The sequence below is a fragment of the Monodelphis domestica genome, chromosome 2, assembly GCF_027887165.1.
Source record: "Monodelphis domestica isolate mMonDom1 chromosome 2, mMonDom1.pri, whole genome shotgun sequence".
Taxonomy (NCBI): domain Eukaryota; kingdom Metazoa; phylum Chordata; class Mammalia; order Didelphimorphia; family Didelphidae; genus Monodelphis; species Monodelphis domestica.
In genome coordinates this window covers 451,346,772-451,373,399 of record NC_077228.1, presented here as the reverse complement: position 1 = coordinate 451,373,399, position 26,628 = coordinate 451,346,772, and the positions used below count along the sequence as shown (strand labels likewise).

General features: G+C 36.7%; 1 protein-coding gene across 5 annotated transcripts in view; it reads right to left on the bottom strand.

Moving 5' to 3' along the window:
* Positions 1-26,628, bottom strand: part of LOC103097496 (centromere protein J-like) — a 116,127-nt gene that overhangs the window by 29,328 nt on the left and 60,171 nt on the right. For all 5 annotated transcript variants that reach the window (XM_056819018.1, XM_056819017.1, XM_016429002.2 and 2 more), the window contains 8 exons: positions 24,742-26,146; positions 21,946-22,066; positions 14,726-14,891; positions 12,093-12,308; positions 11,080-11,202; positions 8,462-8,644; positions 5,427-5,538; positions 5,064-5,164 (listed from right to left, as the gene is read on the bottom strand). In XM_056819018.1, coding sequence (XP_056674996.1) covers positions 5,064-5,164; positions 5,427-5,538; positions 8,462-8,644; positions 11,080-11,202; positions 12,093-12,308; positions 14,726-14,891; positions 21,946-22,066; positions 24,742-26,146 — 2,427 coding nt within the window. The remainder of the gene's footprint in view (positions 1-5,063; positions 5,165-5,426; positions 5,539-8,461; positions 8,645-11,079; positions 11,203-12,092; positions 12,309-14,725; positions 14,892-21,945; positions 22,067-24,741; positions 26,147-26,628) is intronic.

The window sequence follows — 26,628 nt, the reverse complement described above, 5'->3', positions numbered from 1 at the left end:
AAGGATAAACTGTGGTTTGAGGGTAAGGAATACAAAGGATAATTTTTAAAAGGCTTCAGAAGTACATTTTAAACAAAAGGAAAAAAGATTGGATAAACAGTATAATGCAAATAATTTTTAATAAATTTTTACAGAGTAGGAAAATATCTACTATCTGTGCAACATAGTTACTTAACCTCCCTGAGCTTCAGATTCTTCATCTATAAAGTAAGCGAGAAGCTCTAGACATACAATCCTATAAACAGGAAGATAGCAACAATTTTGTTTCTATCTCCCAGGACAATAATCTCAAAATTGGAAGGGGTAGAAATGTATAAATACAGTTAAAAGGAAAAAGAATAAACCAATAGAATACTAAGAGAAGCCTTTTTTAAATGTTCTTTTTTTCCTTCTAATAAGTCTAAATCTCCAGGTCCAGGTGCTTTCCACCCTGAGAGGACTAAAATAACTTTCCGGTATGATCTCCGAATTACTGTTGGTAATTGATGAATAATGAGAGCAGAAACATACTGGAACATAGAGATGGGTAGACAAATGATGTCCCAGCATTCAGAAGGCAGGGAACCGAATGCTACAAATTATAGGCAAGTGACCTTTATGTTTATGCCTGTAATATTCTAAAATACGTTATGAAATTGTTGGTTGCACATATTAGTCATATCTTCTTAGAGCTGGAAAAGAGTTTTGAAATAATTTATTCAAATGCCTCCTTTTTACTAATGATGAAACTAAGACTCAAAATCGTGTAGCTAGTGGAAGGCAGAACCAGGAGAAAGCCTCACATCTAATTCCTATCCAAAAAAAAAAAAATCAATCAACAAGAATTCATTAAGAGTTAGCTATGTGGATCCACCATTCTTTACCCATGACCACCCAACTCTTCCAAACTTTTTTCCTATCATTATATATCATATTGGAGCTATGGCTCAAGTTTTTTTTTTTAAGAGGAAACTATTCCTCTATAGTAGGAAGTAGTAGATTCTCTAAGGTAGGAAAGAAATGTTATTTCTTGAGATGCCTACTGGGGAAACTTAGAAAAGGTATCGGAGACTCATGGGAATCAACCTACTCCATTTATAAAGACAGGGAATGTTGGACTGATTTCATTTTCTTTTGTGATAGTACTATTTGAGAATTGTCATTGCATAGTGAATAGACAGCTTCAGAACAAGGAGCATTTGACTTCAAGTTCTTTTTCTGGCACATACTGGCTATGTTCATATGAATTATTTGTGCCAAACCCTTGTAGGAGCTGCAGAGTTGGTATTGGTCTGATCAGCTACAGTTAGACACATTGTATGTTGACTCCAACATAATGATGTCATTTTGTACTTCTTCGAGTATAAAGCACAACAAGCATTAAGTTAAGTGCCCTTGGGCAAGTCACCTAACCTCTAGGTGCTCTAGGCAACATTTCAAGACTGAAAATTGCAGAGAAGCTGCCAATCAATCTCAGCAGAGGGAGTTTCTTCATCAGGAAATTCCCTGTACTATCTATAAGATGGTATATCAGGGAAGTGTAGTTTGTCAATATAATATTTCTGAAAAGAAAGAAACAATTCTTGGTGAACAAAATTTAGTAAAATGGAATCAGTTCCCTTGCAGAATGAAGAGGATTCATCTCTCCTTGAAAAAGTACAGAAGGGACAGCTACATGGTTCAGTAGCTCAGTGGATAGAGAGCCAAGCCTAGGGATGGAAGGTCCTGGGTTCAAATCCAGCCTCAGAAGCTTTCTAGCTATGTGATCCTGTGCAACTCGCTTAATCCTGTTTGGCCTCAGTTTCCTCATTTGTAAATTGCTCTGGAGAAGGAAATGGCAAACAACCCCAGTATCCTTGCCAAGAAAACCCCAAAAGGGGTCATAAGTGAGCCACAACAATAAATAATCTTATTACTTTTCTTTCTTTGATAAAATTATCAATCTATGTTAAAGAAATGTCATAATTAAAAGAATTTTATTTTGGTAATCTAATGGAAAAGTCCCATTAGTATTTTGATATCGAATATGGAAAGATAGTGGCTAGATGATAAGATAGCATATATATTATTAGCTGGGTTTGGAATAGCTGAAGGCCAGAAGTCAGAGCAGAAATCAGCATAGGTTTGGAGAGAAGTCTGTAGAGGAGTGTTTCAGAGATCACTGAAGGGTCCTGTTCTATGCATCATTTTTATCAGTGACTTTTATGAAGGTGCATGATTATCAAATGTGCAGATGGCACAAAGATGAGAAAGAAAATGGAAACATCAATGACAGAGGCAGGCTTAAAAATATCTCAATATGCTCTAATAATCTGTTGTCATTTTAGTCAATTAGTTATGTCTGACTCTTCATGACCCCTATTTGGGGTTTTCTTGTCAAAGATACTGGGGTGATATGTGATTTGTTTTTTCCTTCTCCAGTTCATTTTATAAATGAGGAAACTGAGGCCAATAGTGTTACATAAACTCGCCTAGGATCATACAGCTAATGTCTGAAACAAGATTTGAACTTCGGGTCCTCCTGACTTCTGGCCAGCACTCTATCCACTCCTTACTATACTAATGGATGCAAGATAAATAAAATTTAATAGGAATATGTATCAATTTCTGTGCTTGGGAGCTCAAAACAACCTACACAAAGACAAGTTGAGGGCGACATAGATCATTAATAATTGTTGAGAAGAAAAATCTGAGGATATTAAGGGATTGCAGACTCAATACGAATAAACCATATTATATTGGAATGGATTATTAAGAGAATCATAAACTGAATGAGAGAGTTAATACTCCCACTTTATTTCATCCTGGTCAGATCATATCATATTCTAAGTACAAATTTTGGGAAGGACCCTGACCATCTCAGGTGCATGCAGAGGAAGAACAGTCAGTATTACATGATGATTAGAAATTGGTATGGGGTGTCTAGGTAACACAGTAGATAGAGTACCTGGATTCAATTATGGCTTCAGACACTTCCTAGCTGTGTGACCCTGGGTAGTCCTTGTCATTATTCTTTCTTAGAATTTATATTTACAGAAAATAAGGAGGAGGCAGAGAGAGAGACAGACAGAGAGGAAGAGAGAGACAGAGAGAGAAAAAGAGAGACAGAGACAGAGACAGAGACAGACAGAGAGAGAGAGAGAGAGAGAGAGAGAGAGACAGAGAGAGAGAGAGAGAGAGAGAGAGAGAGAGAGAGAGAGAGAGAGAGAGAGAGAAGAAGGAGGAGGAGGAGAAAGAATAGCAGGAGGAGAAGAAGAGGAAGAAGAGAGGGAGAAGGAGAGGGAGAGGGAGAGGCAGACTACCCAGCATGGCATGCCTGCATCAAAAAAGTGCTCTATGAGCAAAGCAGAATTATAATAACTCAAAGAAAAGAGAGGGCAGCTGGGTGGTTCAGTGGATTGAGAGTCATGCCTAGTGATGGGAAGTCCTAGGTTCAAATCTGGCCTCAGACACTTCCCAGCTGTGTGACCCTGGGCAAGTCATTTAACTCCTATTACACAGTCTTTACTGCTTTTCTGCCTTGGAACCAATACATACTATTGATTCTAAGGCAGAAGGTAAGGGCTTAAAAAAAAAAGATAAGTGAAGTGCACGAATTTAGAGGCATCTCCATCTCCAATATTCCTACCAACTATTTGCTCCTGATCTGTGGCAGAGCTTTCCAAACTCATTGATCTGATCAACTACAGTCAGACAAACTGTACATTGACCCCAGAATAGTGATGCCATCTTGGTCCTCTGAGTATGAACAGCAATAACCATTAATGACTTTGATAAAGGCATAAAAAGCATGTTTATTAAATTTGTGGGTGACATAAATTTGGAATGATGGCTAATATGTTAGAGAACAGAATCCCTATCCAAAGGACTTTAACAAGCTGAATCTGATAATAAAGAATTCCACATTAAAAGTAAAATCCTCTGTCTTTGTTTAAAAACTCAAGCACAAACTAGGAAGGCCTAACAACAAAAGTTGTCACAGGAAAAAAATCATAGTCCTTGTCTTTGGGGTCCAGGCCAAAACCAGAGGTAAACAATGTTAAGTGATTTACCCAGGGTCACACTGTTTGCCTCAGTTTCCTCATCTGTAAAATGAGCTGGAGAAAGAAATGACAAACCACTCTATTATCTTTGCCAAGAAAATCCCAAATGGGGTCATGAAGCATCATATATGACTAAAATGACAAAGCAAGCAATAATAGGTATTTGCACTGATTTTCTATATTGTCTCTAATAAAGTATGTAATTAAAAAAGAAAAAAAACCTGAAGATGTGAGGTCTGATCAGTCTTCAAATATTTAAAAGACTGACATAGTGAAAAACGATTAGATTTCATCTATGTGCTTTCAAAGCTCAGAGCTAGATCTTAGTTTCATGGAGGCAGATTTCAATTAAATCTATAAGAATTACTTTCTAAAAACTGCAGTCTTCCAGAAATGGAATGTTTGGTCTCCTGCAGTAATGGGTTCATTATTCTGAGAAATGTATGAGCAACTACCTGTCAGGTTTGTTGTAGACCAGTTTCTGCCACTGGGCATGGTGTTGGACTAGATGATTTCTAAAGTCCCTTCCACCTCTCTGATTCTGTGCTTGAAATAAGTGAACCAGTGTTAGGGACTCGGAAATCCTTCTGTTAATACAGATTTCTTTGTGGAATTTGACCTGAAATCATAAATCAAAAGCTTCATTCACAGTAGCATGCTTCTTGAGGGAAAAGTGAAAAAATCTTTGAATTTTAACATCATTTTTGTCTATTTTTTCCCCAGCTCTTTCCTGATTGTCAAACAATTGAGAGTTGGGAAATGATTCTGTTTATCCATTTCTTCAATATCTGATGGGTCTCAAAAGGTAATGGGGGAATTTGCCCAGTGGCCTATAAGCAAACTTGATTTTTCATTTATTAGCTCTACAGACGTTATAGAGAGGATACCATTGACCTCTTACCCCTAGAAAATCTACTGATCCTGGGAACATTTATTTAGAGCTGAAATCTTAGAAGTGTTCTAGCCCAAGAGCAAAACTCTGCATTGACATCTTATGTCTATGCCTGCCTGTATTTATGGAGGAAGTCTGAACTCATCTACCTGAATGTCTTCATTCTGATGAAAGGCAGAAGACCTGTGACCATTATTGTGAACGAAAAAGAGTGCATCTTCATTACTCTCAGAGGTCAATGGATACCTGTCTAGAAGGGAAATAATAAGCTTGATTACAAAAGGAAAATGAGAATGTCCTTCACAACACCACAATTACAAAGCTATGACAAAGTCCTTTCTAAAAATGCTACCTATCAAGGGGATGGAGTATTTTCCCAGAGATGGTCATAATAAAGAATAGTCAAGATGATCATATACATGGCATAGCTATGATTAAAAAAGAGCAAAAACAAAACACATTTTATGGAGTTACTCAAACTCAACAGAAAGCATCCTTCTGACTGCTCTTACCATTTTCATAAGCTGCCAAGCTTTCTTCATCATACGTGTTAAGTTGGACCACTGGCACTCGGGTTTTTCTCAAATAGGATCTTTGCTGATTTTTTGGAATTCGATGGATAACCTGAAGGTGCAGCAATACTCATTGAATAAGACATTGTTATGAGTAGGACAACTTTAAAAGTTACATGCTGAATTTATTAAATCCATGGCATAAGGTTATAGAGCAATGGATTTCATATATACTTCACTTTTCTGTTTCAACTTTGTAAGGGAAAGTGCTTATTTTATTTGGTGTTTGTTAAGTTTGGAATAAAAATGTGTTTTAATTTGAAAAGAACTCCATACTACTTTATTGTTTACTTGATACTGTTTACTGTATCAGATACAGATATGCTTCTGCCTTAGGGCACCAAAATTATACTTCAACTTCTTTTAAAAACTATGTTCACTAGCCAGTTAATAAACTAACATTCATTAAGCACTTACTATGTACCAGACACTATGTTAAGTCCTGTAGATGCAGTTACTGGTGTTTTTTTAATTCATCAGAAAGCTATTGTTTATTATTGTAGTAATCTACATTAGTTTTTGGATTGTCATAACACATGGCCAATACTGTAATCAGCACTATGATGGATGCCCTTGGTATATCATGGGAATATACCAATAATTTAAATATTAAAATGATATTAAATATATATCACAAGGCTTCAAGTGAAGACTGATCAATAAATCAATGGGAATATTTTAAATGCTTACTATGTAGCTGACACTGAACCAGGTGCAGTATATCCAAAGAGAACCATGAAAAAGTTGGTGCCCTTGAGAGGTTTACATTCCACTAGGGGAAATAACATGTAGACATGTAAATGAATTAAAATGTGTGTAAATTAAATACAAAGTATTTAAGGAGGAGTAGGAAAAGGAAGAGCCACCGAAGGGATTAGGAAAGGGTTTCATAAAGGAGACAGCACTTAAGGTAAGCTTTGAAGAGAGCTAGGCAATATAAAAGTGGACATGAGAAGAGAGTATATTTCAGCCTGTCCAAAGGTAAAGAGATGGTAGCCTAAATAAGGAGCATCAAGAAGGCTAATTTGGTTGGATCATGGATTGTGAGGTAGTACTATATAATAAGATTGAATGGGGACGTTGTGTCAGCTTGTAAAGGGTTTTACATGGCAGAGGAGTTTATATTTAATCCTAGAAGCAATGGGGAGCCACTGGAATTTATTGTGTGTAGAGATGGGAGGAGTGTGTTATATAATAAAATCTTTTTTGTGGCTGTGTAGAAGGTGAATAGGAGTAATAATAATTAATATGTAATAAAAATTAAGAATAATAATTCAAAAAACCCTAATTTTATTCTGTCAACAACCATAGAAGGTAAGTTCTAGCATACTTTACAGTGGCTCAGACTGAATTTGATCTCGGATGTTCCTGACTTCAGCACTATCGGATTGGGAGACCAGTTAGGAAACTATGACAATAATCCAGGTGAGAGATAATAAAGAACTAAATTAAAGTGATGCTTGTATAAATGAGGAAAAGGAAATGGATGAAAAGATGTTTTGAAGCTTGAATTGACAAGACTTGGCAGGTGTTTGGAGAAGGGCAAGAGTAAATGGTCACTGGTGACTGAGGAGTTGTAAATCTGGGTGATTGGAAAGATGGCGGAGCACTCATTCTTAGAAATGTATTTGAAGAGTGCCTTTTCTTGGGGGAGGGAAGTAATATATATCATTTAGGACAATTGAGATTGAGATGCTTATAACATATCCAGTTGGAAATACACAGTATTGATTCTAAGATGGAAGGTAAGGGTTTTTAGAAGAATAAAATAAATAACTAAATGGTAATATAAGGCTGGGACTCAAAGACAAAACAGACCTTGATCTATACATAGAAGAGAGAGACAAAGACAGAGACAGAGAAAGAGACAGAGAAGTATGAATACCTACATCTATATCTAGCTATGGCTATATCCAGGTAGTTAGGTAGCTCTGTGTTAGGTAGTCTTCCTGATTTCAAATCTGGCTTCAGTTACTTATTAGCTATATGACCCTGGGCAAGTCATTTAACCCTGTGTGCTTCAAGTTCCTCACCTGTAAAATGAGCTGGAGAAGGAAATGGGAAACTACTGCAATATCTTTACCAAGAAAATCCCAAATGGAGTCACAATTGAGCAAAAACAACGTATCTATAGGTTCTACAGAGATGTTAATTCATCCCATGGAAGCTGATGAGATCATTGAGAGATTGTGTAAAAGAAATGAAGAATACCCAATACAGAGCCTTGGAGTATGGCCACAATTAGGGGCAGGACAGGGATCAGCAAAAGGGAGACCAAAGGACAAGGCAGACACATGGAGAACTGAGAGACTAGTGTTTGTTTGTTTTTTATTGTATGCAAGTCTGACTTTATTCTCCTTACCTTAGCAACATAAAATGCAAACCAGAACAAAAAATAAAGAGTTCATATCTCATAATTGATATAACTCTTATCCTGGAGAGACTAGTATTAACAGAAACCCCTGGGAAAGGGAGGATCCAAGAAGAAAAGGTAGTCAACAGTGGTAAATATAATAGAGAGATCAAGAAGGATCAGGACTAATACCAGATTATTGGACAGCAAAGAGATCATTGGCAATCCAGGAGCTAATATAACCTTTTGAATGTCTACTCTCAATCAGCACTGTGCTAGCTGTTGGAGGGGGAGAAGTGATAATATGAAAATGTGGCATTGTTGTTAAATGAATGTATGGAAATTGATCACAACCTAGCACATGAGAAATTTAAAATGTCACCTGAAATTAGTTCATTGTTTAGCTTTTAAAAGCTAAGTTAAAATTAAAATCAATTAGAGAAAGAATATATAAAATTGATTATTTTAGCTGAACTAGGACACTTCTTCAAAACAATAAATTGATGGTGATCTTGTTAGACTTTAGTTCATTTTTTCTTCAAAATGAACTTAAAATGTAACTGGAATAGTCTATTATTCTAAGTTCCTGTTTTGGGCTTTTTCTTCTTGTTTTTTTTTTTACCATTTCTGGATCAAATGGAATTCTTTTTGCCAAGGCAGATCTCTTGCCAATAGGTGGTGGACTTCTGACCCGAAGATTTCTGAAAACAGTTTTTTCTCTGTGTTCTCTTGATGTTGTTTTCTTAGGTTCCATTCTTTCTCTTGATGTTGTTTTCTTAGAGTCTCCTATTTTATTGCTTGGGGGCTAAAAACAAATAATTATATGTTTTTATATTAACAATAACTATGCATCTCCCTCTTCCCCTCAGAATATTGATCAGTGAATTATGCTAGTGATTCTGACAATGAAGATAATACAGATCATTCTTTAGACCTCTGGCCCCAAGGTAAAGTCTCTTTTCTCTAAACTGAAAAAAATAATCATCTTTGAAGTTAGGGATACCTATATCCACTTTGAAGACAAGTTCACCATTCAGTCAATAAGCATTTATTACATGCCAGGTATTGTGCCTTGTACATAAACTATACAGATACAAAAAATGGCCAAAAAAAAACCAGTTCTTGTCTTCAAGGAACTCATAATGTAATGGGTGAAGACAACATGTAAATCACTAGAATCATACAATATATAAAGAAATAAGCTGGGAGCTCAGCAAGGCTGGGGGGGGGGGGCGGGGAAGGGATAGTAGGGAGGGTTGCGTTATGACAGACCTCCTACAGAAGATGGAATGTGAGCTGGGTCTTAAATTTTGATTGAAATCAGGGAAGCTAAGAGGAAAAGGTAAGGAATAAGGGCATTCCAACCATGGTGGGCAGCCAATGCTAAAAAGAGATTATCAAGTTTGAGAAATACCAAATACTGCCAGCATGGCCATGCTGTGAGTTTATGGAAAGGAGTAAAATGTTAAAACCCTTGAAGTACAAGAAGAGACTAGACTGTGAAGGGCTTCAAATTCCAAATAGAGCATTTTAGAAAATTTGAACCTGTAAGTATCATGTAGAGGGGAGGGGTAGAGTGAGGGGAAAATGAGACAGATTTTTGGACATAGCTAATGTAGGAATTTGTTTCTCTTGAATAAGCATATTTATTAAAATTCATCATATATTTATAATAAATCACATGTATTATATTGTTACATATTGTGTTGCTATATATAAAAACACAAAAATAAATGGTAACTCAAAACCAAGAATTTCTTGATAGAAAAAGGCATTACTTTGGTATCTCTATGATACAAGGGCTGAGGGGCAACCATATGGTTAATTTATGTTTTCTGGCCTCTGCGTTTCATATAAATGAATAGTTTAAGAATTGTGAAAACCGAATAAGCTCAGAATTTGGGAATCACCACTTAAAGATGTAGTATGTAATCTTTCTTTAACTTGAGAAGGATTCACAGACTATAAGAGTTCTAAGGAATTTTAGGAGGCAATTAAATCCTTCAATGTAATCTTAAATTATGGACTTCACACCAACTTAGACAGATGAAAATAAATACTATGAAATAAATCATTAAAAGTGATCTGCAAACTTTAAAGCAAGATATAAATGCCAACTTCTATTATTTTAAGTAAATCTTTATAAAAAGTTGTAGTATTCCCCAACATAACCCTTTCCGAGAGGCAACATGGTACAATAATAGTTAACAATGAATGAATGAAAAATAATTTATTAAGTGCTTATTATGTGCTAGGGTCATAGTTATTATTAAAATAGATAATTTTTATGTAGCACTATAAGGTTTACAAAACATTTTATACTGATCTCCTCAAAACAATCTTTTTTTCAAAAAAACCCTTACCTTCTGGCTTAGAATCAAAACAAGTATCAATTCCAAGACAGATGAAGGGTCAGAGCTAAGCAATGGAGGTTAAGTGACTTGCCCTGGGTGATACAGCTAAGACGTATCTGAGACCATATTTGAAGCCAGGACTTCCCATCCCATCTGGCTCTCTATCCACTGAGCCACCTTCCTCAAAACAACCTTGTGAGATAGGTGCTATTACTTTCCCCTTTTTATGGATGAAGAATTTGGGTCAGAGAGATTCTGACTTGCCTGGGATCATATAATTTATAAGGATCTGAAACAGCATTTGATTCTTGGGCTTCCTGACTCCGCATCACATCTTTTGTCTAGTACACCACAAAGTTTCTTTCTAGAATAGTAGCTAAAAAACTGACCTTAGATTTGAAGACAGGTTCAAATCCTGCCTCTGATGAAAATGGCTATGTGACTCAGAGCATCATACTAAACCTAGGCCGGGAAGTTTTTTTTAGAATTCAAGTTACATAACATGTGCCCATATATAATGGTATATGGAATTCCTTTGTTGAAAATTTCCCATAATTATGAAATTACAGACTTGTTCCAGAAAAATATATAAAGTTTTGATGATAATCTACTCTTTAATCCAACTATTTAGAGCATGTGTGTCTTTACTGATTAAATATTAAGATTTGGGGGAGCTTTTCTAGTTTATGTATTTGGGTGGAAGGTGTTAGTGTGAGCATGTGTATCCTTCAGTAAAGAGTTATGGAGGGGTATTTGTTTCATTGCTGACACAAGGAAGAAGGGACAGACTTAAAAAAAACTATGGACAGTAAGTATATGTTTATATATATGCACACACATATATCACATGAATTTCCTTTCCAAGAATATAAACATTAGCAATCACCTCTATACAAGTACATTTTTCAGACGATGTCCTCTGGCCCATGCAAATCTTTGAACTAGGGTGCCTTGCTGTTCCCTCATTCTTTAACAGAATTGCAGGTCCACTTAGATTTGGTTCTGAAGCCTAAAGAATGGTTAATCAAAAACAAAATGTCAAGAGAAAGATCTCACATGGGCATAATCAGAGTAAAAGGTAAATTCCATTTTTCATCTGTATGACTGATTGGAATTTTCCATGCAAAATGAAAGGTATTATTCTCTTGCCACCACCTTACCCCAATTCCCCTTCTTTTTATGTATACTTAACAAGATACATGAAAGCAAATTCCCCTAGAGGTTAAGCTCATATGGAAACCTCATGAATTAACCTACAAAGGGTCAATCATATTTGTTATATTGACTATTTGGTACACTAACCAACAATTACCCTGGGGCTTGCAGATGGGTGGGTGAGAGTTATATAATTGATTCTAAATGCTTGGAATTGATTTCTTTTTATGGAGGACAGCTAGTTCTAGAACCAATGGCCATATCTTCATACTATTTTATTAGTCTTTGCTTATTTGAATACAAACCACCATACATGGAGATACATATTGGTTGAAGTGCTTTAAGGGGATAGTTTATTTAAAGCCACGAATGATTGTCTCACATTAAAATGGCATTCTAATGCCATTTTGATTTATAACAGAATGGTTTATATTTCACTTATAGGTGTCCTTTCCATAGATAATGACAAATAATAAATGGAAAGAGTATAACCCAGGAGAAAAATCATACTTTGTTGACAAGAGGCTAGGTGGGAGGTCCCAACTTTGACTGTTTTATGGATTTATTATTCATAAAGGTAACAGGGAGAGAATTTAAACAAGGTGGGTCCTCTTGCTATCTTTTAGAGACTTCCCTGACAGGATATGTGTGAGAAGGAGATACCATAGACATTAAGTGAACAAGGTCCTTCATCTTGAGGAATGATGCTTATTCATTATGATAACAAAATGTGACTTTAGGTACCAGAGGTTCTGATTTCCTTAATGCAGAATGTAAAGCCAATGATTTCTTGGTGATTTCCATCCGCTGATGTTCTGAAGCTCGAAGTTCATCTTGGAGCTCCAGGTTCTGTTTCATTAGGACTTCTATCTGGTTCTGGAGTTTGATATGAGCCACAGACCACCGAGATTCATTTATCTTGAATTGTTCTTGTAGCCCATCAATCTGTTGCTTTAAGATCTGTTTGTTAAAAAGGGAAGAAATAGCAAATCACCTTTCTGCCATCTTAGGCACTGCAAGCCTCAGCTTTGCACAGCTGAAGGATGAGTAAACACTAGGAACCATGAAATCCAAGTTTAATTCCTGGTGCTGCCATTTGACCTTGAAGGGGAAAATGAACCCTCTGATTATTTATTTATTATTATTATGATTCCACACTCATTTAAAGAGGGAGAAAGGTTAGATATTGCTGAGGTCCTTTTTGGTTCTAATAGTCTATGATTCTTAGTGCCTAACTAGTAAAGACTTTTTAAAGGGGGAAGAAAGAAGTCATCGACTTTGGCATGTGCTAAAATGAATAGAATGCATAAGCAACACACATTATTTACAGATTTGTGGGGCACTTAAATTTCTATTGTCATTATTTCTTACAATTGTTTCAGATCAAAATGGCCAGTCAATACTGGTGATCTTTGTTACAGAGAGAATCAAAGAATCTATTATAGGAAAAGAATCATGAATCCTCTTGATGTCACAATGCTTCCATCAAGTTACAAGACACAGGTCAGGGTAAAAGATGTCATGGGGAAGTTAATTTGGTTTTGTGATGATTTCTAAATCATTGTCCTCATACTTTAAAAGGAAATCAAGTAAAAATTGGGTGTTCAGTTGCCAAGTGAAACACAAACCTCAAAAGTAGAAGATAATGAAAGTGAACCTGTCAAAATATAGTATGCCTTAAATGTGGAGGATATGGTGAGGAACAGTATGTCTTGTTTTCTCTGGATTCTTCCCTGAAACATTCCCATTCTGATGAGGCTGTGGGGAGAAAGGAAGAGTGTATGTACACATTGCACCTTTATTCCCCCACCCACCCATTGCCAGGCAGTTAAAAAAGGTATGTGAAGGAGCCAGACATCAGGAAGTGAGCTAATCCATCAGCAATCAAACCGATTTATTGATGGAGATAGTAAGTGAGTAATAAATAGTGAGCAGGAAGGCAAAGAGGCCAGTCTCAGAAGCAGGGAGTAGAGCAGGGCAACTACTGAAGTGTTAGATGCTTTAGTTTTTTCCTTTGTGTCTTTTTCATTGTGAGTGTGGGGTCTCTCTGTTGATTCATAGTGGAATTCTGGGTTTGCTACAGATCAGGAAGAGGTAGTCAATAAGATATCTTTTAGAAACAGCCCAGAGAGCTTCTTCACTTATTATACTGGCTGAGCTCATTTCCTCTTCTGCCAGCTGGTATCAGAATGGTGACAAGTAAAAAACAAAAACAAAAATAAAAAAGAAGTCAACAGCAATAGAGATGAAGAATGGGAGTTGGGGAAATAGTAAAATAAAAGACAAAAAGAAAACTAGGTATTACAAGGTACAACTTATACCTGTTCAAAATTTTAACAAAATGACTGAAAAGGCTCATGTTTTTATCTATCGAATCTGTTATAAAATTCTAAGAACATCAGATACAGTAAATTTAGGCAAGAGCTAACTCAAGAACTTATCCATCATCACAAAAAGAGAATAAATAAATTAAACATTGAAGTCCGGTGTTGAGGTATCACAAAGGTGTTTTCCAGGGAAAGGAAAGATGAGGTTAGACTTTAAGGAATTTTGGTAATAATATATGACAGTTTGACAGTTTTTTTAAAAGAAAACATAATGGACAAATAATGCCTAAGTATTATTATGAAATTGTTTTGACTTCAAAGACCTCCCAAAAGGGTTCTGGGAACTCTCAGAGATCCCTGAACCACATTTTGAGAACTTCATAGGTAGAAAAATAGAGAATCAAAAAAATGGGTGACATTATTAAAGGTGAGAGTTAGAAGTACTAACTTAAAGAAATATGTCCTGATGCCTGTGCTGGGGCATTATACAGGCAACACAGTAAGTGACAGAAACCAAATGGGCCTCTGGGGAAGGGTCTCTCTGGGCTTTCAGATTAGTTTTTTCTGTATGTTTTTTGACCTATAAGTAAAGCCATTCATTCTTCTAGCTCTATGAACTAATATATTTACAAGAAGACTAAGTGGCAACAAATTGGTTGGTAACAGGCAGCTCATTCCCAGATTAACTGAATGAAAGCAAGAAGTTAGAACAATACTCTAAAGTAAATACAAATCTTTCATGTCCTATAATTGCCATCAAGCCAATGGTTACATGTATTCTGCAATTAGACTGCAATTCTGCAAGGGTAAATGTTGTTTCTTATTTCTTTGATGTATTCCTCCATCAGTACCTTCTGCAGTGTTATTCACATGAGAAACACTGTTGAATTGGATTTGATCTCATATAAACCCAATAAACTCAAATATCTTTCTCTTCAAAAAAAGAAAGAAAATTGAAATTTTGTCAACAATATGGTGCATTAATGGTAAATCAATGTTGTAACAAAGATAACCTTATTGCTTTCTTGCTCATGTTAGAGTTCAACTCACCAACATCTCCTTTGTGTCATCATCCTTCTTAGAGATTCTAGATGCCTTTGTCCATTTTTCCAGGTTTGCCTTTGTAAGCTGTGCTCGGAGATTTTCTTCTTTCCAGTGTTCATCTGAAAAGCTCACCTCTTTGACCTTTTCTGCCTTGAAGTGATTTATTTGTTCACTAATCAAGAGGAAAGTTCAGAATTACACACAACACAAATTTATTTGCCTTGTGATTGATATATATGTATGTATAATGTATATGTATATATATATATATCCAAATCTGTCAATATCTTCATCTCTATCCATATGAATATGGACATATATATATATATACATATATATATCTTTAGCAACAAAGAGTCAAAGAGTAGTGGAAAGGAGATATGGAATCAGAGGACTTGAGTTCAAATCTTGTCTCTGTCACTTGTTACCTGTGTGACCTGAAGCAAATCACTCTCTGAGCCTCAGTTTCCTCATCTGTAAAATGAGAGGGATGGGACTAGACCATTTCCAAAGTCTTTTTTGGCTCTCTTTTAAGATCCTAAAGAGCTCAGCATTTTTATGTCTTATTAATTTTGAATGCTAATAACACTAAAGCCATAATCAGAGTCGCCAAGTACTTTCTTACTTTATGGTTAAAAGTCAACCTTGAATAACCAAGGACAAAGTTCTATGTTCTCTCTAATCATCTTTGTGCAAGGAAGAATGGACAAGTTCTCAAGCTACCTGTCCTCTACAATTACTTTATTAGAAACCAGTGAATGGAAGATAGATTGAACAGTTCCAGATATGCCATCATCTCTTTAATCCTAGATTTTTCAATTAGCCAAAAAATCATCGTGGCAAAAAAATCACCAGAGTCATAGAGGGGAAAACTCAGAGATATGAATTTAGACTCAGTGCTTGACACTAAGCTATGGAATCTTCAACAAATAAGACATTCTTTCCCCTCATCTATAAAATGAAAATAATTCCTATAGTACCTGACTCAGAGTAATATTGTGAGGCACAATATACATAAAGCACTTCACAACAGTTAAAGTAGTGTACCACTAGATCAATGTTTTTTTTCAACATCCTTGAACTATTTTTTCCTTCTTTTCTAAAAACATTTAAAGAACATATAATCTACTATCTAATCACTGTGATTCAAAAGACCCAAGGGTGTTGTTTTTTAAATAAAAGTTCCTAGGGTGAATCAATTATATTGCATTAAATGATTCTTGTAAATACTAACTCGAAAAATTACAGAATCTTAGAGCTTGAAAGGACATCTTATCTATTTGCAGATGAGGAAATTGAGGCCCTGAGGGGTCTGTGACTTGCTCAAGGTCACATGGTTTTCATATTTAGGAAAAGAACATCAGATTTCCTTACACTTTGTCCAATGCTCTTACCCACTAAATTTCCTCTGACTGGTCTTTCAACTTACTCAACATCACTCTAGGAACAATATTTCACTTTTCAATGCCACTCCATCAAACTAACAGGGAAAAGGACACATGCTATTAGTATCTGAGCATGCCCTCAATACATCACTGAACAGTTTGAAAGGAAGAATGATACAACTCCGAAAAAGTGAATGGTATTTTCTTGCTGTTCCTTTTTTGGCAATGTCCAAAAATGTTCTTTACCAAAGAATATTTTAATTCATTCTCAGCCAGACTTCCAAGACTCAGAAAGAAATCATCTTTTCACCAGAAGCCAGACTATGCAATGTCAGGCACATTTCTGTCAATCTCAGAAATATGAGGATATAAAAAATGCATATGTGCTCTCAGAGCTACCCCCTACTGATAAACTTTTAAGGGAGTTGGGTGACATTTCTCAACCAGATGATTACAACAGCTGAGAAAGGTACCACAAGCTTCCCCAATTCTGCCACCCAGTGGTCACAACTCTAGGAGATTCAGGGGGACACAGCTATACCAGAGAAGTCTGATCTCATGGGTAGTAATTATGACATGGTCTTCCTGTTTGCATTTGATCAAGGTAAGGAAACTATCCTTTTTTTTAAGTTTAACCTTTGATAAACTTTTTTTTTTAAAGATCTCTGATTTCATCAATTTTTAGAGCTCCTTGGAAGGAACTCCTTCAACCAAAACAGATCTATGTCTTTTGGGACAACTTATACTACCTGGAACACTGAGACTTGTCCAGTCACAAAGCTAATCAATGTTGAAGTGGGACTTGAACTCAGGTCTTTCTCACTCTGTGGGCAAACTTTTTATCCAGTACACCACACTGCTTTTCCTCAAGAAAACAAATTTGTAATCAAATTTTAATTATGTATATAAATAAAAATTCATAAATGAGCTAATTTATTAATAAGCCAATTAAGAAGAAATCCTAAAAAAGAATATTTTTCAAGATGACATAATCAAATAGAACTAAAAATATTAAAGTCCTATTTTATGATTCTATTCTGTTCCTTGATTCAGTTACATCAGTTTCCTTCCAAATTACTCTTAAACCTCTCACTCCTCACAACCTTTTCCCAATCCCTCTTTGTAATACACTGATTATGCTAACTCTATCTCTGTATGCCCCCAAAAGTCACCAGTCTAGAGTTTTCTATAGTTGGACTAACATTTCTGGCATTTTCTTCACAGCTGGCCTTCCCAGTATCGCTTGCCACAGCTTCTTCCAGTTTCCTGACTGACTGGTCCTATTGGAGGAGGTTGGACAGACAATCTCTAAGGTCCCTTCCAGCCTTAACATTCTGTAATTGAGAAGATGGAGCCAAGTTCTAGATTCAAGTTCTAAACTGACTTACTGCCTTAAAGGGCCACACCCTCTTTTCTTTACATCCTTTAGAGAAATTATAGAATTACAGTTTATCAAATGCAATCTATTAAAAATATGCAAAATAAAGCAATTTGATTATTTTATAAGATGACAGTAAATGACTTTACAAAAAGATAAACAGGAAGAATTTATTTTATTTTTTATTTTTATTTTAAAATATTTTTCCATGTTTCCATGACTCATTTTCTTTCCCTTCATTCTTCCCTCCTCCCTCCCCCGAGCTGACAAGCAATTCCACTGGGTTGTACAAACTTTATCACTTGATACCTATTTCCATATTGTTCATTTTTGCTATAGAGGAATCTTTTAAAGCCTAAACCCCAAATCACATACCTATATGTACATGTGATAAGTGATGTCGTATGTTTTGCTTTTGCATTTCTTTTCTTTCTCTCAATGTGGATAGCATTCTTTTACATAAGTCCTTCAGGACTGTCCTGGCTTGTTGCACTGCTACTAGTAGCAAAGTCCATAAACAGGAGCAATAGCTGCCTACACTGCCTACGATGGAGAACGAGGAGAGCATGGACCCACAAATAAGAAAGGGATTCATATTAAATTCAGAATAAAGTTTGCTCCTTCAATATAACTCATTTCTCCTAATACCAGGGGCACAGTTGCTACTGCTGACTAGAGAGGGCAAATAAATTTATTGTGCCTTAGCTGACCATGATCAATGAACATCCAGTCAGAAAACCTTTTGATGACTGGGTAATCTGGCCAAATGGAGCATCTGAGGACAGAATTCACTATCCTCTCCCAACTCAAAGAAAAGGGGGCATGGCCCACAGATATTGCAACTAGGAAGGAGGTGGCAATCTACTCTCCTATGACAAGTGAATTTGCTCTTTCTCTCAGAATCTGTTATTCAGAGTCAGTGTCTTCCTAGATGAAAACCCCCTTCCCTTGTGAGCACTACCCACTTCCATGTTTCCAGTTCATCTCAGCCCTATTAGTCCCTTTTGTCAGTTCATTTCCCTTTCATTGTTCTCTTTGGAACTTTCTCCTATTGTTAACAGGAACTTTCTCTTATTGTTAGCCCTTCATATTAGAGTTTTCACATTCCTTCCATCTTCCTAAACTCGGGGAAACAAACCTGACATCCCAGAAAAATACTACATCTTTGGCTATCCTCTCTAGTAGTGTATACATCTCTCATACTTCCCAATACATTTGGTTAGAAGAACAATGGGGATGAATACTCCTTAATTCTCACTATGCCCAGACTTTATCTTTGCCTCCATCATTTGGCAACCTTTTCTCCTTAGACCTTTACTACACCAAGGTATATTCCCATCGAGTTCCTATCGAGTTTCCTACCAACCCCAAGTCATTTTTCCTCCTTTGTTAAAAAATAAAATTCCAGTTTCATACTCTAGTTTCTACCCTCAACTCTTGACCAACTGATCCCAACTCCTCGGATGAATGGATGAATAAATGAAAAGCTTAAAGTGCTTACTCTTTGTTTACTCTGCTAAACAGAGGACACAAATATTAAAAAATTAAAATAATCTCCTTCAAGGGGATTACATGCTAATGAGGGAGACAACACACAAAGGGAAAAAAAGAGAAGAATTTTGGTCTAGAAAGTTAAAAGGGTGGTGAGGTCAGCCAGGGAGTACATACAGTGATAAACCCAGTGTATCTAGGAACAATGGCCAATTTGATTTGATCATTGATTTGATTCATCATTCCAGAAAATGAAGAGAAAGAAAAATAGCATACTAAGCCAAATGGTGAGACTCAGTCATAGAGGAGGTGATTGAGGGGTAGGACAGGGCAGCATGACTGGATCTTTTCCTGAAACATGCACCAATCAGGATGACAGACAGGGTGGAAATTTCTCCAGAAAGAGGAAAAAATGATGCAAAGAGAATTAAATATTGGGTGTCAATAACCATCCTTACCTAAATGAAGCAAGAATGCTTGCTTTATTCTGAGACTTGAAGGAGCCAATCATGCAACACATAACTTGTAATTTGATTTCTATTAATACCTGGCTACTGAGTCAGCAGCTAAGAACCAAGCCTGTTAAGCCAAAAAATAACTCTCTTGCTCATGAAGAATCTATGAAATAGAGAATATAACACTTCTCTGCTAATGAAAACAACAAAAAGTAAAACTCAGTAGCATGACCAGTCCAGTTCTTGACCCCAGGTTGTTATTGTTCCTCCATTTCAGCCTGGGTGATGTCTTGATTTACTTGTGAATTGGATTTAAAGGAGACAGGGTTGCACAAAGGTTATCAGCTTTACTCCCTCTTCTAGTGATATCAAATTCCAGTGGGAAGACAAAAGTCAGGAGGACTGGAGATTGCTTGGGAAGTAGTAGATGACCTTGGTATCTTCAATGTCTGAAGAAACAAATTGTTCTCATCTGCCTATTCTACTAGGGAAAGTCTTCACCTGGCTGGGGTAGATATCTAACTTCACCACTGAGTTAGAGGCTTGTTGGTTACCCTCAACCTAGATTAGCCCTTCTGCCCAGCCAGTTTTACTGGAGTGTGGCCACTGTGCAGTTACAGCTTCTTAGAGCCACAGATAAGAGGGTGAGAGGTTGACAGTGATGGTGAACCAGTATCCCCGAAAAGGGCTTAGCAAGCCCTCACAGTAGAGGCACTACTCCTCCCTAAAACACTCCATACACCTCCAACCCCAGGCAGAAATTCTACTAATGTGAGTTGTTCCCAGGTAGCTGTATAAGAAATTCTGATTGGCTTTCTGCAATTCATCACTAACACTACCAAAACAATTTCTGTGTCTTATTTTAGCATCGGATGACATTATGTGATTCTTTCTCTGTAATCAAGGAAGTGTTTCCTGATCTTTATTAAGAATGAGTTAAATGGATTGAATTCTGATTTTTGTCACTTATTTGAATATGTAAAGCATCCCTTTTTTTGGGGGGGGAGGAGGTGGATTTCTTTCCTGACTTACACTCTGACTAGCAAGTTAGGGTATATGCCAATATTATCTCTAATATCCAGGTCTCCAATTGCCTGGACTCTCCTGGTTTGTACCTTTACTCTATCCAAGTCATGGATAGGGAAGGCTTTACTCTAGATTTCATCATAGCCCATAAGCCACAGTTCTTCAATTTTGATCTCACTCTTAACTTGCATCTCTTACCCACCCCCAACTCAATGCACCTGCAGTCACTAGACCCTTCCCACCTTCCCAATTCATGATGTCAGCTCTGACTTCTCTTTGTTGTTGCTTAGTTGTCTGATTCTTCATGACACTTCCTGGGGTTTTCTTCATAAAGATACTGGAGTGTGTCAGTGCTGACTGATGGCAGTTCAACCCAAGAGACTAATGAGACAAGTGTGGTGGCACAGTGAAGCTTTATTGGAGGAAAGGAAGGGCAAAGGGGGGAAAGGGAGGGAAAGAGCAGTGAGGGAGAGAGGCCAGACTCCAGAGGAATCCCACCTTTGTGGGGGGAGAGGATTGGAGGAAAGGGGTAGTGATCTCTTTTTTTTTAACCCTTACCTTCCATCTTAGAAACCAATACTGTGTTTTGGTTCTGAGGCAGAAGAGTATAAGGGCTAGACAATGGGGGTTATGTGACTTTACCAGGGTCACACAGCTAGGGAGTATCTGAAAACAGATTTGAACCCAGAACTCTCTGTGACTGGGCCTGGCTCTCAATCCTCTGAGCTGCCTAACTACTCCCCCTATCAAATTCCTATACAAAGTAAGTGTTCAATAACTATCTCTTGAATGAAAGAATGAGTAAAACCTGCTTCATGTAGCTTGAGATTATTCAGAAAAGTCAGTGTAAAATTACTTCTCATTCTTAAAATACATCTCTCAAAACTCAGGAATTATTAGCTTTTAAAAAGCTTCTGAGATTTCAATAGCAACACTGTTATAACCTATTTTTAAAAACTGCTGCTGCAATAAAAAATGCTTATATTAAGAAACCACATACAATATGCATAAGGAGTAGCATAGTGTAGTGGGCAGAGCCAAAATGACTTGGATTCAAATTCGACTTCTGCTTCATAGTGGATATATGACACTAAGCAAAGCACAACTTTTCTGTGTTCTAGGGAACTTATTAAGGTGATAAATTGGAGAAAATAGGTTGACCTTTATTGGGAGAGAAAGTTTCCTCACCAGGAGTTCCCTATAGCAATAAAATCACATGCCAGTCCCTATGCTATGCCCATATATCATAAAACTTCAATTTCCTTAAAAATTGCTACCAGGGAAAATCCCCAGGTTTCTATCTTCCACATTAAAGAAACCATTGGATGGACTATCACCCAAAAAAAAACTGCCTATGGACACACAGCTTTACCTCTGACAGTTGTGATCATGACAGATAGAACGCTATAGTAAATGAGAGGAACATGAAATTTGGGCATCTGATATCTGAGCTATCTGAGCTTCTAGAGTTCAAAGAGAAAATTAATTTACCTGAGAAATTGCATTACTTTTTCACGCTTTTCTTTCAGCTGGAGAAGCTGAGGGTTTCTTCTGTGGAACTCATCAATCTCTTCTTCAAATTCCTGTAATTTCCCTATGGGTCTTTTTTGAACTATTAAAAAAGAAAAGTTCACATTAATAAAAAAAGCAATTTCAATTATGCCAAACACTGAAGAATATAAAATATTCTTAACAGGTGAACCTCCCTTCTCTTGCTTTATTTATTTAGGATTGGCTGAGGTTCTTAAAACTTTTTTTAATGCCATGGACCCCTTTGGTATTCTGGTGAAGCCTTTGTGACCCTTCTCTGAATGTTTCTAAATGCATAAAATAAAATACATAGGTTTACAAAGGAATCCAACTTTATTAAAATACTGTTATCATTTTTTAAAGTTCTTTGACCCCCAAGTTAAAGATCCCTATTTTAAGCAGAAATATCAATAGTCCAAATATCTTAGAGTTTCTCAATTAAATCAAATAGCATTGAGGAACATAAGTTAACAATTCATGAGGTAAAATGAGTAAAACTGACATTCCTGCTTATCTGTCTCAATTCCAGCCCCAAATAAACCAGGTCTTTCCTGATAGTCTTCCAAATAAAATTTTGTAATTAATATGTACAACATGATCTGGAAAGAGACATGTTGCCCACATGGCATGTCTTGTTTGAAAGTAAATAGACTGCACAGCTAGGTAGCTCAGTGCATTGAGAAGCAGGACTAGAGACAGGAGGTCCTGGGTTCAAATGTGGCCTTAGACATTTCCTAGTTGTATGACCTTGGGCATGTCACTTAACCCCCATTACCTATAAAGAAAGCTAGGAAATAGCAGATAAGTCAGTATTTTACACCCAAAATCTTGAGAAAAAGCAATGCACATACACACCCAAAATATTAGCCCAAATTGGAATCAGATCCCCTATTGTCATTGTTGAATGGGAGAAGAGCCAACATTTATTACCACCAACAACACTAACCATTGTGATCAACTCTCACCAATGAATAGGTAGGTCAAAGACTCCCAGAATTATATAGCATCATTTGCCCTATACTACCAGCTCTCCTCAGTTTAGTCCTCCCAGAAATTATCCATGGAAACAGCCCTTGGGGACATGTAACCTGACAGCTGCCTCTATAACCACAGACACTGAAGTCCCAGTGAAATGTTCTCACACCCAAGGTCCTTGCCACTATCAGAAGGGCTCAATACCAGAAATAGATGTATTTTTATCAATGCAAATTAAATTTAAGGACATGCACTAACACCTGCTTTGTTGTTGCACCATAAGGACCACAGAATGTTTCTATCTGACCTGCAGTTAAAACCTCTCACAAATGTTTTTTTCACATTAGAATGAGAGCTCCTCCAGAAAAGAGACTATCATGCTTTTCTTTGCCCCAGAACTTTGTAAATAGTCAATACTTCTCTCTTACTCTTTTCTCAAATCTCTTTAGTCTGACTTACTGAAACTGCTCTCTTCAAAGTTGTCATTTATCTCTTACTTGTAAATTAAATAATCTTTACTCATCCTTCTTGACCTTTGATTCGTTATCACTCTTTTGATGCTCTCTTCTTTCTAGGTTTTCATGGCACTGTTCTCCCTTTACTTCAGTCTCCTTTTTCCTATCTGACTATTCCTTCTCAGTCTCCTTTGCTGAATCTCCATCCAGGTCATATCTATTAATCAGGGGTGTCCCACATTGATCTGTCCTGGGATCTCTTCCCTTCTCCCTCTATACTATTTCTTTTTGTAATCTCATCAATCCCCATGGATCAAATTATTATCTCAATGTGGATAATTCTCAGCTTTTCCTGACCCTAACCATTCTCCTAATCTCATATTTCCAAATGTCTATTAGACAACTCAAATTCACAAAGACATCTTGAATCCAACAGGTCCAAAGTGGAACTCATCTTTTCCTCCCAAACCCTCTCTTCTTCCTAACTTTGCTTAGTCTAACTATCAAGGATACCAGCATCCTCCCAGACACCCAGACTTACAACCAGGTGTTATTCTCAACTTCACCTTCTTCTCTCCTACCCCATATCGAATCAGATGACACACACTGTCAGTTTTACCTTCTTAACATAGCTCATATACATCCCTCTTCTCTTCTCTGATCCTTGATGTAAGTAAGCTCTCATTACTTCAAGATCAGTTATTGAAATAGGCCATTAGTCTCCTTGCCTCAAGAACTCCAGTTCATTCTCCATGCAGCTGTCAAACTGACTCGTTTTCAATGATTTCTGGTTTCCTTGGTTTCTTCTAAGTTTCAGCTTAAATCCTACTTTCCTCAAGTTTTCCCCAATGCTCCTAAACTTAGCTTAGTGCTTCAATTTATCCTGTATATATCTTATCTGAACATGTTGTTTCCCACTTTAGACAATGAGGTCAAGAACTAGAACTGACTTTACCCTTCCTTTATACCTTCATTACTTTGCACAGTTTAATAAATGCTAGTTGAATTAATGGTTTTTTTCATTCATTCATGTGTTCATTCATGGTACATAATTTGTAGAACATAGAGTTGGAAAGGATTTTAGAGATTACTTAATCTAATACTCCCATTTTAAATTGAGAATCAGAGAACTGAAATGCTTTGCCTGAAACCATTCAGGTAGCAAGGAACAGAGCTTGGATTCCAACTGAAGCTTCTTCTTATTGTAAATCCAGTCCTCTTCCCACTCTTCCACATTAACTCCCTACTGAAAAATTCACTCATGAAATACAATAAAACCAAACCCATAAAATACAGTATATGCACAATGACCCCACTGGGACTTTACCTAATGCACCTTCATGGAAGGTTTTACATGGTTCTTGGTCAGCTAAGTTTACTCTGTCCTTCCAAACAGGGAATAAACTAGCTACGAGATCACAAGTTGGTGGCTGCATATCTGGAATTTGGATGTTCTTGGTGGTACTTTTGGCTTTTGGCTCTTTCTTGGGCCTCCTTGGCCCAATGTAATAGTCACGAGAGATCTGAAAAGAGGATAGAATCCTACTCCCTCTTCTTTTAGAAGCTTCAATACTTGATTCACTGCTGCTGGTCCTTGTGAAGTGACTCTTCAGTCTTAATGGGTCCTGAGACCTCCTTTTCTTGACCAAGAGTTTGCTGGCACTTCTTAAAGTCATCTCTGATGCACTGAGTTCATCACCAGCATAGTCAGGTTCAGAAAAGTCATGATTTTGGTCTGCATGGTGTACATTTGGAAGATATTCACTTCTTGGACATGAATGGCAATGCATTGAAGAGCTAGAATATGAGTTATTTTCATCTGATGATGATGACTTATCATTACCCAACCTAGCCGACCTCCCACCATCTTGCTGTTTTCTTTTGTGATCAGACACCAGAACATACTTTATTTCTATGCCCTCATTCAACTGCTGGGTGTTCTTCACTATTCTGTCATTAACTTTCTTAAATTCAGGACTAGATCCTTTTCTGAGTCCCGAGAAAGCTGTAGAAGACACAAGCTTTTGATTTGGGTGATAGGAAATAAACCATACTTTCTTTGAATTGTGGTTCTCAATGGTCCCATCTACTTGTTTCTCATGATCCTCTATAACTTCTTGGATTCTTGAATTCCCAGGAGCCACTGGAGTGTTTTTCGCTATTAGAGGTGGATTCGGTATGTCAAAGTGTTGTTGAACCTGATTATTTGTGGGTTCCTCTCTACTGTCTAACTGATTTTGACATTCAAGAAATTGAGTCTCATTCTTTCCATCTATCTGGAACTTTGACTCACTTTCTTTGCTATGATACTGTTGCATGATATCAGGCCAATTCACCCTTGATGTAAGAGTGGACTCTACCTTTACATGTTCACCACTTCTTTCTTGTGGCTTTTGATTATTCTCTTCAGATTTGTAATGTTCTGTGTCCTCTTTTGCTTTCTCCTGAGAAGGGATGTCAGCTATCTCTTTCTCTTTACTCAAGGGGACCTTGTGGGTGTTAGTATGCCTCTCCAATGAAGGATGATTTTCTTGCTTATGTTTTCCCCAATCCTTGGACTGAAGCAAACAGAAACTAGGCTGGCAGCCAAGGCTAACCTGCCTTTTAATTTGGTTGATGAGTTGTTTGGGGTTCTTTCTGAAAAGATTCTCCTTATTCTGTTCAAATCTTGCAATGCCTTCTCCACATTTTAAAAATGTCTTTCTAATGTCTGTCTTTGACCGGCATGAGTTCTGCAGGCAAAAACAAAGCAAATGACTAATTACTTTCATTATAATCTCTGAAACTAATAGATAACCATAAATTGTACTCAAAGTGACAACAAAGAATTTCCCCCCTTTTAAAAGAATAAATACTATCTTTTAAAAGAATAAAATACTTAAAAAAATAAAATACTATCAACCCTGGACAAAGGAAATACTCTGTTTTTAACTATTCTCAACTCTTTATTTCATGAATATGGAAATATGACATATTTGTTACCCATTTTAACCAAAGTGTTACTCTGCCATATTAAACAATTCAACTTTGCAAAAATAAGGGGAAATGATGTTCAAACAACTAGATAATCACCCCCAAAGTCCAAGGGATTTACCCAAAACTGAAAAGAATTGTGGAGATCAGAAATGAAAAAAGAGAGATCCAGGATACCTTTTCAATTTCTAGAAGCTCTTGGGGTAACAATATAAAAATTAAAATTCTTAGAAAAGAGCAA